Source organism: Dicentrarchus labrax, unplaced genomic scaffold, assembly GCF_905237075.1.
Source record: "Dicentrarchus labrax unplaced genomic scaffold, dlabrax2021, whole genome shotgun sequence".
NCBI lineage: Eukaryota > Metazoa > Chordata > Actinopteri > Moronidae > Dicentrarchus > Dicentrarchus labrax.
In genome coordinates this window covers 4,956,957-4,972,298 of record NW_026136707.1, presented here as the reverse complement: position 1 = coordinate 4,972,298, position 15,342 = coordinate 4,956,957, and the positions used below count along the sequence as shown (strand labels likewise).

General features: G+C 38.8%; 1 protein-coding gene across 3 annotated transcripts in view; it reads left to right on the top strand.

Annotated features, from left to right (window-relative positions):
• pear1 (platelet endothelial aggregation receptor 1) overlaps nt 1–15,314 on the top strand; it is a 49,246-nt gene extending 33,932 nt beyond the window's left edge. For all 3 annotated transcript variants that reach the window (XM_051407080.1, XM_051407082.1, XM_051407083.1), the window contains 15 exons: nt 427–639; nt 1,541–1,715; nt 1,925–2,045; nt 2,185–2,348; nt 3,310–3,412; nt 4,392–4,544; nt 4,665–4,796; nt 4,955–5,086; nt 5,832–5,954; nt 6,519–6,737; nt 7,843–7,952; nt 8,221–8,347; nt 9,139–9,201; nt 10,122–10,316; nt 12,638–15,314. In XM_051407080.1, the coding sequence (XP_051263040.1) occupies nt 427–639; nt 1,541–1,715; nt 1,925–2,045; nt 2,185–2,348; nt 3,310–3,412; nt 4,392–4,544; nt 4,665–4,796; nt 4,955–5,086; nt 5,832–5,954; nt 6,519–6,737; nt 7,843–7,952; nt 8,221–8,347; nt 9,139–9,201; nt 10,122–10,316; nt 12,638–12,777 (2,170 nt within the window). In that variant the 3' untranslated portion in view covers nt 12,778–15,314. The remainder of the gene's footprint in view (nt 1–426; nt 640–1,540; nt 1,716–1,924; nt 2,046–2,184; nt 2,349–3,309; nt 3,413–4,391; nt 4,545–4,664; nt 4,797–4,954; nt 5,087–5,831; nt 5,955–6,518; nt 6,738–7,842; nt 7,953–8,220; nt 8,348–9,138; nt 9,202–10,121; nt 10,317–12,637) is intronic.
• The last annotated feature ends 28 nt before the right edge of the window (nt 15,315–15,342 follow it).

The following is a 15,342-nucleotide window of genomic DNA, read 5'->3' as shown; positions in this document are numbered from 1 at the left end:
TATGGCCGTCCTATATGCCCGCTCATTCACCAAAATAGAAAACTGTTGTGAAGTGAATGTTGAGTCTGGAGAAACCTTGGTTAGGTATTTTGTCATCCTCATATACTTGATGTTCTTTGGTACTGAGGCATTATAGAGCAGCTGGGCTGATTAACATGTCATATTGCCTTATTTCTAGGCACTGAACAGCCAACCAATGCAGCTTTCCTATCCTTCCTTCCTTCTGTCAAACATAATTTATTCTAACTGTGTAATAGACACCAGAAACAGATAAAAACAGCCTTGACATCATGACTGGCTACCCACAATACAGAAGTTTTTTCGGTTTGTGGTTCATGTGCAAATTAACAACAGACTTGTGTTTTACTTTCCATTGGTCCAGCTCTTCTGTGTATGTATATAACTATTTTGTGTTCTGGCCATCAGGTGTAATGAGGAGTGTGCTGCAGGCACTTATGGTCAGGACTGCAAAGGTGTGTGTGACTGTGCTAACGGTGCACGCTGCTACAACATTGATGGAGGTTGTCTATGTGAGCCGGGCTTCAGTGGGCCACACTGCAGGGACAGGATGTGTGCACCCGGCAAATACGGCATGCATTGTGAACGCACCTGTCTCTGCCAGGATAAGCACACACTCGGGTGAGTGTCGGGAAAAGAATAAGATGAAGGGGTTTGAACTATACATTTTTCTGAGGCAGTGCTAGTCTGGAGGCAGAGATAATCCAATTTTGGTCGAGCTAAACCTCAGTGAGTGGAGCCAAAGAGACACAATTTTGGGAAAGTCAGCTGGCTTCTGGTGGCCCCATTTAGACCTTAGGTCATCCGCTACCTGCTAATTAAATTGGCTCCATTAACTGCTGAAGACCGCAAGTTTTGCATGGTTTTCAAAGTTCTGGACTGTGGTCCAAACTATGATACTGACTAAATTGGCTAACTGCTAGTTTGAACCAAGCACATTTAGCTGTCTAATTGTTAGCTGTAGACTGAAGTCAGTTAGGCTTCATAACTTTGTAGCTAGATCTGCTCCCAGCTCCCACCTGTTTTGACTAGGCTTTGCTTTACTTTAAAGGTCCTACAGGTGTTTTTATTTCACCTGATTAGACCTCCTCTCAGGACTGTGTGGGCGTGTGCAGACTGTGCTTGATTGACGTCTCCCACACACTACTCTTGTTTTATTTTAACCTGGGAAGTCTAATCAACCAGAACAATTGAAAACACCTGTGTTTGCTAATTAGCTCAGCTACATTGTCCTCAGATTCATTAGCTCCACCAGCTGAGATGTTCTTTTCAACCAATTATGATTATTTCTGATTTTAGAACAGCTGTGCCTGTAAAGAATGACTGTACCAATAACAAAAATATGAGGTAGAAGTAAACACACATATTCTAATAACAATCCTTTGGGAACATCCAGTGTACTAGGAGTGTTTAACATATGTGCAAAAATCTCTCTATCAACACATTTTCAAACTGAAAACGGTTTATTTCTTTGTATTCTTGTGACGATTTCATCATATTTATCTGTATTTTCACTATCCAGCTGCCATCCAATGAAAGGAGAATGCACATGCCAGCCTGGGTGGGCAGGACTGTTCTGTAATGAGACCTGTGCTCACGGTTTCTACGGTCATGGTTGCCTGGAGCCGTGTCTTTGTGTGAATGGAGGGGTGTGTGATAGTGCCACCGGCCAATGCCAGTGTGCCCCTGGGTTCACGGTGAGTGGTAGAGTTTAGTATGTACCATCTAGGAATCAGTGGATTAATTAATAAGTTCATTAGATTAGATTTTCCGTTCACTTCCTGTGATGGTACTCAGTAGCTCTTAGATTTAATAACCTATTTTTACCAAATGTTTATCTCACCTATAATTATTATCTGCCTTCTAGAAATATTATCAAAGTTAATACTGTTATTTATTATTGCAGGGAGTTCACTGTGAGAAACCATGTAAAAGTGGCACCTATGGCAAGAACTGCTCCCTGGAGTGCTCCTGTGAAAACTTTGTTGACTGCTCGCCCATTGACGGGACTTGCTTCTGCAAAGAGGGTAATAATTCACAATAACGGTCAATGCTTGACCTGTTGACAGACTGGTGATCGCATGACTGCAGCAAAATTGATTGAACAACTTTATATCAACGATGTAACCAATTGAACATGGCTGACGGTCCTTCGTGTGTCTGCAGGTTGGCGAGGGCCTGACTGTTCCATCCCCTGCTCTGAGGGAACCTGGGGCCCAGGATGCAATGCCACCTGCCACTGCGCCAATGGAGCAAAATGTAATCCTGCAGATGGATCCTGCACCTGCACAGCCGGCTGGCAGGGGGCGCGGTGTGACCAACCCTGCCCGGTAAATGCCTGGATATGAGGCTTTATAGCTTGATTTATTTGCTTATAAAGTGATAAAGAGGTGGAAAAACTGATCCTTCAGATAATCTTAAACCAGACAAAAATGTGTGTTTTTGTCACATATCTGTTTTTTATGCCTCAACCATTTACTGAAACACCGCTTTCTCTTTTACAGTAGGATACAATATAATAATATTGATGATGATGATAATAATAATAATAATAATAATAATAATAATAATAATAATAATAATACCATGAATACAAATAGAAAAAAAACATATTTCTAGAAACCTTCTACCTAAAGGTGGGTAAACTCTGACCTGTATGATCTTTTAAAAATGCAAAATATCACCAATACAGACAATAATCTGTTTTATTTCATGAAACTTAGGAAAATAAAATATACACACATAGTAAAATAAAATAAAAGTAGAAAAATATTAAATAAAGGGAGGTGCCAAGTACAAGTGCAGCAGTTTATCCTCCCACTTCTTCTCTGTCTCCCAAAGCAGCATAAAATGTCCTGGACTCAAGCCACAGCACTGCATGAAAACACATGTCACTTTGTAAAATAATCCTAACTACACAAGATAAGACAAATGCACTATATATTTATTCTTTATTCTACTACTCTCAAGCTGAGTAGATGAATGAACTGCTATCTTTGATAAGACTAATACACAAATCATAAGGTGATAATTATACAGAATATGTCAGTTGTGATTGGACAGTGTAGAAATGTTGTCCAGCTTTTCATCCCTTACCTCATCTTCTGTATATGCTTTAATCTGTGTTTTGGACATGTGCCTTTCTTGTCTTTGCAATGCCAACCTACCAGGCTGTCTATACAACAACACACTGCCAGTGTAGTATTTTGTCTGACTCTGACTGAGCTGGCCGAGTGTTGAAGAGATTCCCCTGACAATTCTTTGCCCGTTGGCATTTGTTCACATGTGCAGATGGGCACGTTTGGGCCAGGCTGTCTGAAGAGGTGTGATTGTGTTCAGGCCGATGGCTGCCAAGCTACCACCGGGGAGTGCCACTGTCTGCCAGGTTGGTGGGGTAAGTGATGACGTCCTCCTGGTGTCGCTGCCAACTTGGCTTTCGTACAACAGATAAATCTGGTCCAACAGAACTAAGTGATTCACAGGTTTTAAAACACTCTCTTTGATTATGATTATACTGCTCTCTAACTTAAAGAACCACCAGTGACATTGTGTATTTTTGCCCATTCATTTTAAATCCCTTACACCTTACATTACTAGTAAAAGTAGAAATGATACTCCATTACAAATAAAACTCCTGCATCCAAAATCTTACTTTAGTAAAAGTACCGAAGTACTATCAGCTAGAAGTACTTAAAGTATTAAGGTTTATTAACATTTCTGATAGCAACCAGTAAAGTCTTTAAAACTGTCTGTAATTAAAAGTTAACCATTTAATTTGTGGATTGAAGTAAATCAAACTACGCTATCCTTTGAAAAATGGTTGGCATAACAAATAAGGCAGTATAAAGTGTACACAATATGTAGATAATGGACTAAAAAATGCAAACCCACTAGTTACAGATTATCGCATCAATATTACTTATACTAAACTTAAAAAAACATTGTTCACATGAACTACTTTTACATTTGATAGCTGAATAAATTTTACTGGTTATATTTGCTTACTTTTACTGAATTCAATTTATGAATGCAGGACTTTTCAGTATGGGGAAATGGATTATCCATTGAGGTAATGCCCTACAAGGAACTTCCATATTGTGTTGATTCTGGCGGCCCCTGTGGACAAAAGCGGTAGTGTTTCTACTGTCTCGTTTCATTAAATTTAAGGGCAATCCGACCTACTCCTACCCAGTGGCAGGCATTAAGAAGAACTTATATTCTCGCTGATGGTCTTGTTTGTCAATGTAGGTCATATAGAGGCATCAGTATTAAATTGAGACTGTTTCACCAGTTAAGTTGTAGTTTAAGTAAAGGATAAACACACTCAGCGTGGGTCTGCAATACTTATTCATCTGCAAATGTTTCCCCTCAAGGTCCTCGTTGTAGCGAGCCATGTTCAGAGGGCCTGTGGGGGCGCCACTGTAACCAGACCTGTTTCAAGCATTGCCCCAACAGTGACACATGTGTGAGGGAAACTGGAGCATGTGTGTGTCGCCCAGGCTACTGGGGAGTCACCTGTCAGAACAGTGAGTGTTGTTGTCAGCCAGCTGAAATACAACAAAAATCACATCATATCAAAACCAGAAGTGTACTGGATTTACTGCGTAACATCTGCCTTGGCTCACCCTTTATCTCCTGTCCCCCAGAATGCAGAGCTGGTATGTACGGTGACCAGTGCAGTATGTCATGCCCATCCTGTGGCCAGTCGTACCGCTGCCACCATGTGACAGGAGAGTGTGATTGCCTACCTGGACATACTGGAGCCAACTGTGATCAAGGTTTGCATTTAAATCAATAATTACACACCCATGTGCAAATCATCCAAACTAATTTTATACATTAAACACATGGTATAGATGTTACAGACATCTTCTACATTAAATCTCAACATAACCTAGTGCAAGTAATTTTATATATGACATTGTGTGTTTCACAGTTTGTCCAGCTGGCTACTATGGCAAACTGTGCTCTGAAGTGTGTGTTAACTGTGCCAACAACTCAACATGCGACCACAGGGACGGTCACTGTGAATGTTTGCCTGGCTGGACTGCTACGGACTGCTCCATACGTGAGTGCAACGCCATATAACAACTAGAAAAGTGCTTTTTCTGAAATATGACTGCTAACAGAGGAATACAGCTGACTGATGCAGCAATCACAACATCACAAGAGGGTCCTTTAGTGTTATAAACTGGTATTATTGGTGCAAAAGCCACTAGCCTATTACCGCCAAGATATTCACAGCTGTCTTACATGCCCTCTTAAGGGTTTTTGTTTTGCTTAAAATATATATTGTCTATCAGGGTTGCAACTAACAAACATTTTAATCATCTGTCAATCTGCTGATTATTTTTTATATACTTATATCTCAATCATTTCATATGTTAAATGTCAGAAAATAGTGAAGAATCACCCACAGCCCAAGTGTGTAAATATTTATCTAATGGCAGAAAAAGAATATAATATTCATAAGGTATGTTTTTATTTGTGAGTAAACAATAAGAATTGTTGTGTTTGGACTAATGTATTTATTGGAGTAGTGTTCTGTTGATCAGATCAACTATATCATTAATCAACTAATTGTGGCATCTCTACAGTATAATGTTGAAACTAATTTCATTTAAATAGATAAAATAAAATAAAATATTAAGATTAATTATAATTGTATTCAGCATTGTGTCCACTACTATTCATCCCAAACCTGCTATAATATGACCACACAAGTGGATCATTATAATCTAGTTTGAACTATAGTTAAATACTTATTACATGAGTCTAATAGGTGGATGTGATGTGTGCTTTGTGTTTTCCAGCCTGTAGTCCAGGACGCTTTGGTCCATTCTGTACTCAGACCTGTTCTTGTCCGACCAACCTCATCTGTGACCGATTTACTGGAGACTGTGTGTGTGAAGGTGGAGGAGATGACTGCAAACAAGGTATACATGCATACATTTTAGGATCTTATACATCGACTTTCACCGACTGCCTCTCCTCTTTTGCCTGTGTTGATTTATTTAGTCTTTTTCTTAAAAAGTAGTGCATAAAAACTTCACTGCCTTGATATTCCATTTGTAAATTGTGTGGTTTCTATGGTTGTCCTTGTTCCATCTCAGAGGTGGAAAGTTAATGAAAGCTGCTTTAATTGCTGTACTTGATTTTAGAGCTGGGCTGTATCCTGGATGGAGTATATCACTTTTAATTTCCTGTACAAAATGAATTTTTCACGCAGTTTGTACATTATGCAATTGTTTTATGCATTCTGACTCCTTCATATATTTTATCATTTTTGATCATTTTTGGGGCCAAGTAATCAAAGCCTTCAGTACATACATGACATTAAAATGTTTTCATATTTTAGCTTAATAAAGTCCCTGTCAGGCAAAACAAATACTGTGATATACTGTGAAACTGCCAGAATATAAAAAGAAATAACCATGATACAAGTATTTGGTCATACCGCCCAGCACTACTTGATTTCTCTCTCCCTTCCTGTTTGACAGACTCGTCCGAGCAGTCAGGGAGCGTTATGGTTCCTCTTCCTCCAGGTGAGAGGGAGTCGTGGGGCGCCATTGGTGGCATCGTCGTGCTCGTCATCCTGGTGGTCTTGCTGCTGGCTCTGCTGCTGCTCTACCGCCGCAGGCAGAAGGACAAGCAGAACAACACGCCGACTGTCTCCTTCTCCACCAGCCGCACAGTCAACTCTGAGTACGCCGTTCCAGGTACAGTACAGAGGATATTTTTATCAGGTCATACAATGTAGTACGTAGTACAATGTATGTACAATACGTAGTACTGTATATTCTGTACCTGTTCTAATACTTCATTTAAGTCTGAAGTAAATTGCTTTTTTTTGTCTGTTACACTTTTAGTTCTCTGCCCACTTAGTTTGATAACTTGTTTCCATACAGCCAGTCAAATATTAGCATAAAGCAGTAATAGTAATAATAATAAGAGCAAATCTATGTTACAAAGTGTTTCACAAAAAATAAAACACAAATCATAAAATCATCAGGTTTTAAAAGAAAATTTCAACCAGATAAAACAAGAAAACTGATAAAAACAATGTCAATAAAAGGCAGTTCAAGTAAAATCCGTGAAGGCTCTCCAACAGAACTGTCTGTTTAAGAAGAGACTTAAAGGAGATCAGTTATTCAGCCGACCTGATTTCCACAGGCAGATTGTTCCATAGCCTTGGGGCCCTGACTACAAATGCTCTGTCCCCTTTCGTTTTCAGCTAGGCAGCTGGAACAGATGTGACGTTTACACCGACTAACAGCAGCTTGCCATACAACACTAGACTGACAAGAGCCACAAACTTTGAACAACAGCCCACGTTAGCTTTCCTGCTAAAGTCACCTTCTTATCTAACTTACAAATATGAACACCCACCTTGTCCTGCACCTAAGCGTCTTGAGTAGAGCAACCAAACAAACATTCACTTTATACACATTTCACTTGAATTCAGCCTGACAAATTTGGTAAACTAGACTTAAGAGAGAGAGAAAAAATTGTTTGGATTTGGACTTTCTTGTCTGCATGGTATGTATTTGTAATGATTTTTATATGATAGAGTGAAATCAAATTCAATGCCAAGCAGTGAATATTAGCCGGCCGTTAGTTTTCTTTAGGGGATGTTTAACATTTTCAAAAGATATAAGCAGTTTATTTTGACGTTTTAATAGTTGTTCTTGGTCGTAGTGTGGTTTTGGTTGTATCTCACTGTTGTGTTTTTGTAATTAGTGTTCCACAGAGATGCATTTTATTGACCTTGAGGTAGTTTTTACTGCAGCAGACGTGATTCCATGTGTTTGTTTTGGCATACAGATGTTCCTCACAGTTACCACCACTACTACTCCAACCCCAGCTACCACACACTGAGCCAGAACAGGCCTCCACTGCCACACCTCCCCAACAACCATGACCGCACCATCAAGGTGAATGTTAACTCTGTTACAACTCAGTGATCTGATACTTCAGGCAGTTTTCAGGCCTCATAGCAACTGTACTGCAGTACTGTGACAAATATGTAATTTATCCAGTCAACAACAACTGGCCGTGTTTTCAGGGCCGTGAAATCGTAAACCATAAAATGTTGACCCTGTAAGTCGCAGCTCTGTGGTGCTAAATTGAATTGTCACTTTAGCATACTTGAACTTTTCTTTTCATTGAGGATTTCTGAATATTATTCTGTTTGTCATACAGAACACCAATAACCAGCTGTTCTGCAGTGTGAAAAACATGGAGAGGGAGAGACGGGGCCTGTTTGGGGTCGAGAGCAATGCCACTCTACCTGCAGACTGGAAACACCACGAGCCCCGCAAAGACTCAGGTCCGTCCGGGTGGCTCACCACAGTGTGATTCACATTTAGGATCAGTGACTTTACGTTTTATTCGTTTAGAGGAGACACTTATGCAGAGAGACTTGCTGCTGCAGAGTAAAATGAAATGAGTGGATTAACATTTACAAGCTAATAAAAGTAAGCAGTTGGTTTCCTGACCTCTGGACCACAGCTACATAAAAATAATCAGTTAAACCTGCAACTTAATGCTAATATAACCTTCTGCTAACACACCTAAAAGTACTTCCTTATTCCGAGTGTCGGTGGAAGGTAGTAGTCTAATTTTATCACCCAGACAGAACAATCTTTCAGGGGAACACGCTGAATTTGTGTTTAACAATAATATAGTCATTGTTTAAGACATTTTATACCAGCAGAAAATATCAGCTGACAGCGGCTTCAGTGTAAAGATACCTGTATTGATAAAGGCCTTCAGAATCCCTGATTTAACAAAACCACAGAAAGTGTAAATGTTGAGAAATTGTGGGCAGAGACGGTTGCTTTAACAGCTGAGGAGAAAACGTAGAAAGTTCTCTTTTTTTACAGTCTACACAAGCGTTTATCGACCATCACATTTCCTTTGGACAGAAAATCATTTTAGTCAACAATGCACATTTGAGACCATAAAAAACAGTAAAGACTTCATAAAAAGAGATAGTTGATTGCCAGCTTTTACTCACCTGGTATTGATTTTGCAGGTTTCCAAAGCGGCTTATCTGCTTTTGATTAGTTTGCCATAAATGAAAATGAAGATGCCAGATTTGTCTTTTATTGTTTACAGGAGCTTTTGGAATCGACCGGAGCTACAGCTACAGTGCCAGCCTTGGAAAATATTATAACAAAGGTAGTTTATTAACCTATTTTCTTCTTTTCCTCTCCTTTGACCTGCTCTATAGAAGTAGGGATACCAAAACTACACCAGCAACGGGTTGCTACATAAAGCTATATGATTACATGAACATGCATAAATGTTGAAAGAATAGGATTTTGAGCTTTTTAACATATTTCTTTTGCCATACACCCATAAAAGAAACTATAACCAATAATAAATTCAGCCATCCTATTGGCTATATGGATTGCAATGGATGTCAGTAAGTCAGTCAGTCCACCACGTTGATCCAGACTGAAATATTTCAACAAGTAGTCGATGGATTTCCATTAAATTGGGCCCACACTTTGAATTGTAAAGTAATTTCATCTAGCGCCATCATCAGGTCAGACTTTTAATTTCTCCAATACTTTGGTTTATGACTAAATGCTTGCAAATTTAATGACCTTACCATCAGTCTGAGCTGTGCTTTGTGTTTAGTGCTAATTAACAAATGGTAGCATGATAACATGCTAAACTAAGATAATGAATGTGTTAAATAAAAAGTACAAAGGATGTCTAGCATGTCTGTAGACTTAATCTTGTGTTTCACCATAATTGACAGCTGATGAAGTATCACTTTAGTTAAAAACATGACCTTTAAAACCAAAATAATAGTCTATAGAAGAATGTTACAAACATTTGGATTTCAATTAAGATTAGTCACAGGTCGTGGTATTTAACCCTCCATTAGGTTTTCTTTAAATCATCTCAACACATAAAATCCTGGGAGATAATAACTCATAAAAAGCATTAAAAGAATGCTTTAAAGTTAAAACCTGACCTAGAGTTACACTTCAACCATTGATGCTGCTGTCGTGCTGCGTTCTAACTCTTCACATGTACTTTTAACATGTGTTTTAACGTCTGTCTCGTTGCTTCCTGTGTGGTGACAGAGCTGAAGGACACAGTGGCAGTGAGCAGCAGCTCTCTGAACAGTGAGAATCCTTATGCTACCATCAAAGACCTGCCCGGCCTGCCCTTCTGCCCGCCAGAGAGCAGCTACATGGAGATGAAGTCTGCCGTGCCCAGAGACCGTGCGTACACTGAGATCAGCCCGCCACCGTTTAACACGGCTACCTTACGTAGAGGTGAGCATCCTCCAACAGTTTCAGTTTTATTTTTTCATAACCAGAAAGGTTATTATAATATGGGGACGTAGGATGCAGCATACCAGACATCTGTGTCACCAGTGTGACTTGTAAATCTACTGATACATGAGCAATATTACAAGAACAAAATCAGGAGGGTCAGAGTCACATTGCATATTCTGTGAGCCAATCGCATGTAGGAAGGTACATTTATTGTTCACCTCAATAAAGAAGTATATTCATGCACATAAGTAAATATGCCCTCAGTAATAACTTGTATTGTTGAATTTCATCAAAATCAAGAGTTTCTGAATTGTAGAGACTTACTCTCTCACTCTTTAACAATTAGTTGATAATCAAAATAGTTGCTGAACATCTGTCTATGAACTAATCAATTAATACACTGATTGTTTCAGCTCTAAAGCCTGTCAGGTCAATTAGTGTAATTCTTAAGAACATCAGAAACTTGCAAAAATGCATCATCCTTCCACCTTTAATCAAAATCAGACGACACATTTGTCATCCAATCTGAGAAAGCTGAGGCTTAAAAGAATGTTGACATCAAAATGAAACACTCATTAAGTTTCTTTTAGAGTCCCGATCAGTCATTAGATCAAACGTTAGAACAGGATTTGTGCTCCGACAGATGGGAAGGATGGGCTTTCTCAAGACGGAGCCTGATGAATGAACAACTGTTTACATGGAAGTGAAGAAAAGACACTGGAGGGAAGAGGAGGAGCAGAAGAAAGGGTGGCTGTTATTAGTTGCATTTTATTACAATGTAGACACCAGTAACACATCAACATGAAGTCAGACTAATACATGATGATGGGAAACTAGTGTTATTGTAGGCAGCTCACACTCAGCGTGCTACAAAAGGGTTGAAGTTATTTTAGCACAGAGACGAGATAAGATAATCAAAACCTTAGACTAATGGAAATATGGCTTGATGTCAGTCTTTATTCATGGAGTGAAGGAGAATATTACTAATTTGAATCCTGGTTATCTCAAACGACTTGGGTGAGGAAAAGTGACTGAAAATAGCACTCCCCCTCATCAACAATTTATTATTATTTACACTTGCACTATTGGGAGCAGAAGACTGTGGTTAATGATTTATAAAAGGGTATTAATAAAGTGTACAAAGTTGGAGTATAAATAACTTATTGATACTTAAAATGGCCTCCTTGCCTGTTTGAAGTTAAAATCATGGTTCATGGGCTCATAATGTGTTCAGTGAACCGGGGTCCTTTTTATATATTTTATATTTTAAGACTTGGCAGAGAAAAACCACAAAACATTACATTCAGATGAATACATATTCAAGACACATAAAGTATAACCTGATTTAACTATGGTTTATAATACATTAATCACATTATAATGTATTTGTAAGCACATATATGTATATTTTAAGTGTTTTTTAATGTGCAGTATTTGTCAATAATTATATGTATTCATATTTTATATTATTACAAAACTATATTTATATATTATATTCATTATCTGTTTATACACCAGCTTCCAGGAGTTGTAGTTGTTAACACTAACAATTAAATATTTTTTGGGGCACCCCCATTAGTACACACTTAAATCTGCTTACTATGACATTAAAATGTTTTATAAATCATTAATAAGATGTTTATATACTGCTTATAAATGCTAAATAGGAGGGGATACAGTATTTGAAAAGACCTCATGTCCCATCTCTCTCTTGCAGGTATATAAAGCTGATGTATGGATGGATGAAAAGACTGATATTTTATCAGTGTTTCGTATAATTTGTGTGTTAAGCAGACGATTCATACTTTATTTTTATATATCTGGTTTGTGCGAGATGATATTTGCTTTAAAATACAGACCAAAGGTTAGAACATTCTCTGTATCCATTTATTTTTGACACTTATACACTAAAGCTTTTGTTTGAGAGCTTTATTCACGACTGACCCAAACAGTAAATCTCCAGTCAAGTGTGAGTCAAGATCGGATTCAAGAAGAGTTTTCAGCAAGAGCTCTGTGCCATCGTGCAACATCAAATCAAGCAGTGCACAGAAGTCTCAATACCAATACCGAACACCACACAGGTGTAACCCATTCACAGTGCCAGGAAGGAAAATAATCAACTATAAACCAGTTGTGGAAACATCATTTCAGACAGGAAAAATTAACATTTTGCCCAAACTAAAACCAAAGCATCCAAAAGATGATCAGGGCATGACATTTTTTAAATATAGTAGAATTTATTTATTTTTAGTATAAAAAGAGCTTTCATTCTTAGTGTCTGTTAACTCAGTGTGTTGTTTACCCCCCCGCCCCCCCAGAGCGTCAGAGTTCCCTCGGTCACGCTCCACACGAGGACCCCCAGAGCCACTATGACCTCCCCGTGAACAGCCACATCCCAGGACACTACGACCTGCCGCCGGTCCGCCGACCACCCTCCCCCAGGAGAACACCTCAGTGACAGTCACAGCAGCAGAGCAAGTTTCCCTCCTCCTCACTCTGGTGGGGATGATTTCAGCAAAGAAGGAGCTAACTTTAAGCTCTTCTCTGACAATCAGAGCTGCAGACCACCCACAGAGCAGCGGTGAGGCGTCTGTCCCACCCAGGAACCCTTGTTTACTGTGGATGCCCCCCTTTCAACTCAACACTGCCCCTTTGTGGACTAAAGTGTTACTTGCTTCACCGTGACAGACTTGTCATCCAGACTGGGGAGCCAGCAGGCTGTGGTGAGGGAGGCTGGACTGTGGCGACGCCATCGGGGCTTCAGCTGCATTCACCTCCCATGGGAAAAATACACCAAAAGACTTCACGGTTAAAAGCAGCAACTTGGGAACGTTTATGTGTTTGAACTCATCTAAACTTGCTGTAATTGAAGTTTTCCACACATTTTGCTTGCATCAGCTGTTGTGCGTGTTTAAAAGGCCCAAATTTTCTTCTGTCTTCATCATCAAAAATGACTTTAGTTTTGTTGACATTGTTTTTGTTTTACTTTTATATTACATTTTTAAAATCCACAGGCAGCTTTGGATGAACTCATCGCAGCTGGACTACTTTTTGGTTTGCTCATTGAAAAACCTTGTCAACCTCAAAAAAGGAATGAGACAAAGGCCATGGGACTAAATAATGTGGAAATAATCCCGCCAGTGTTGGAGTCTCTTTATTACTTTCAGGAACCAAAGTACAAAGGTTTTTTTTTTTTTTTTTACCACCTGAAGGCCAAGATGAACAGCAATTTAAATATAATTCATATCACTGTCTCTTCCAAATGTGGCATTTAGATACACAATGATGTACGTATCCTCTGCGTGGTTAAACAACTGTGGCTCACTTATTGCTGCTGTCAGATTAAAACTTTGTAAATATAGAAATAAATGTATTGTTAGCTTTACAGTAATGTGCACAGCCCTATTTTAAGATGATCATATTGTTAAGGGGCTTGTGTGGTAGAACGTACATACAAATTTGCTCACTAATTGATACCAAAAGCTCAGTGTTAGCACAAACACTGTTTATGTCGAGAAAAACAAACCATCATTGAGCAGGAAATTACAAGCCAAATCAAAGCAGCATTATGAATGTCAATGCAGTGTCCTACAGCACATTTTGTCTTTGCATGGTATTTAAAGAGTGAAAAACAAAAAAAAAAATTTTCTTAGGTAAAATAGTACTCCATCAATTTATCATTGCACTCCTGTAACATTGTCGGACTCATGTAGGACAGTTCAAGGACCAGTGTGTAGGACCTAGTGGTATGTTGAGATGAAGTTGCAGATTGCAATCAACCATTTGAATATAGCCCAGCCTTCCAGGGTTGAGTCAGTGTTTGGTTTGTCCATTCTGGGCTACTGTAGAAACATGGCAGTTCAACATGGACTCCATAGAAGAAGACCCACTTTCCCTGTAGGTAAAACGGTTCATTCTAAGGTAACGAAAACACAACAATAACCCCTAACCTTAACTCTTGTTTTCAGGTGATTATACACTAATGAAAACATTCATATGAATATTATAATATCAAAAGCAATGCAGCAGAACCAGAGACTGTCTTTTTAATTCCATGCATTCTTCTTCATTTTCTAAATTTGGCAGCTACATTACCCACAATACAACTCAACCGCCGACAGTTAGGTCGGAGATTTTGGTGTGTTGTGTTAGTAGCGGCTAATGTAGCCTCGAGCCACTGGCCTCAAGCAGAGATGAGGAGCGGTCCGCAGAGGTCCGATGAGCTCTTTTCTTTCTAACTCCACACCTGCAGATTTTATTGATGTTCAGAGTTGTAGTCTTCAGCCGCAACTGACCCTGACTCAAGTGACATCACTTGAGGCATTTTTTATTAGACCTCATGCAGCTCCCTCTGTAGCCACAACATTTGGATTGGATATATAACTTGTGCAGTAATACTCTCCTAGATTTTGATGTGTAAAATCAGGGCACTTCCCCTTTAAATCCTGGTCATATAAACATCCTGATACCTGCTGCCAAAGTGTCAGTTTTTATCAAACCATATGACAGTGTCTTCAAATGTTTATTCAGCTCAACAGGGACACTCTAAGACTAGATACTGCTGCTCCAATGTTTGTTTTTTATGTTTAATACATGTGAATCATTTAGCCAAAACTGCATTTACAGTACAACTATGGAAACTATTGGTCAGTTTGCTTCAAAATGCTTTAAAACAGTCTGGAAAAAAAGCTATAGGCCGACCTTTAAGTGTGTCATTAGCTCTCTAAATTGTATTTTGTCAACCAAAATCTTGTGTTACCTATTAATAATTTTAGAAATTCTATAATGTGTTTGTTTTGTGTTGAATTTGGATCAAATGAAGTGTTCTGTTAACTAGCTAATAGAAACCCTGTGTACCAAAAGGAATGTACATTGTGCTTTAAATGCTATAGCTTTGAGTAGAGCTTCAGCTTTTTTATATATGGCCATATATTTTTGAATGTAACCATGGGAACATGACGTGTATATAATGTAAATAAAATTGGCTGCACTTTTCATCAGTGATTTTGGCAATGTATTATAT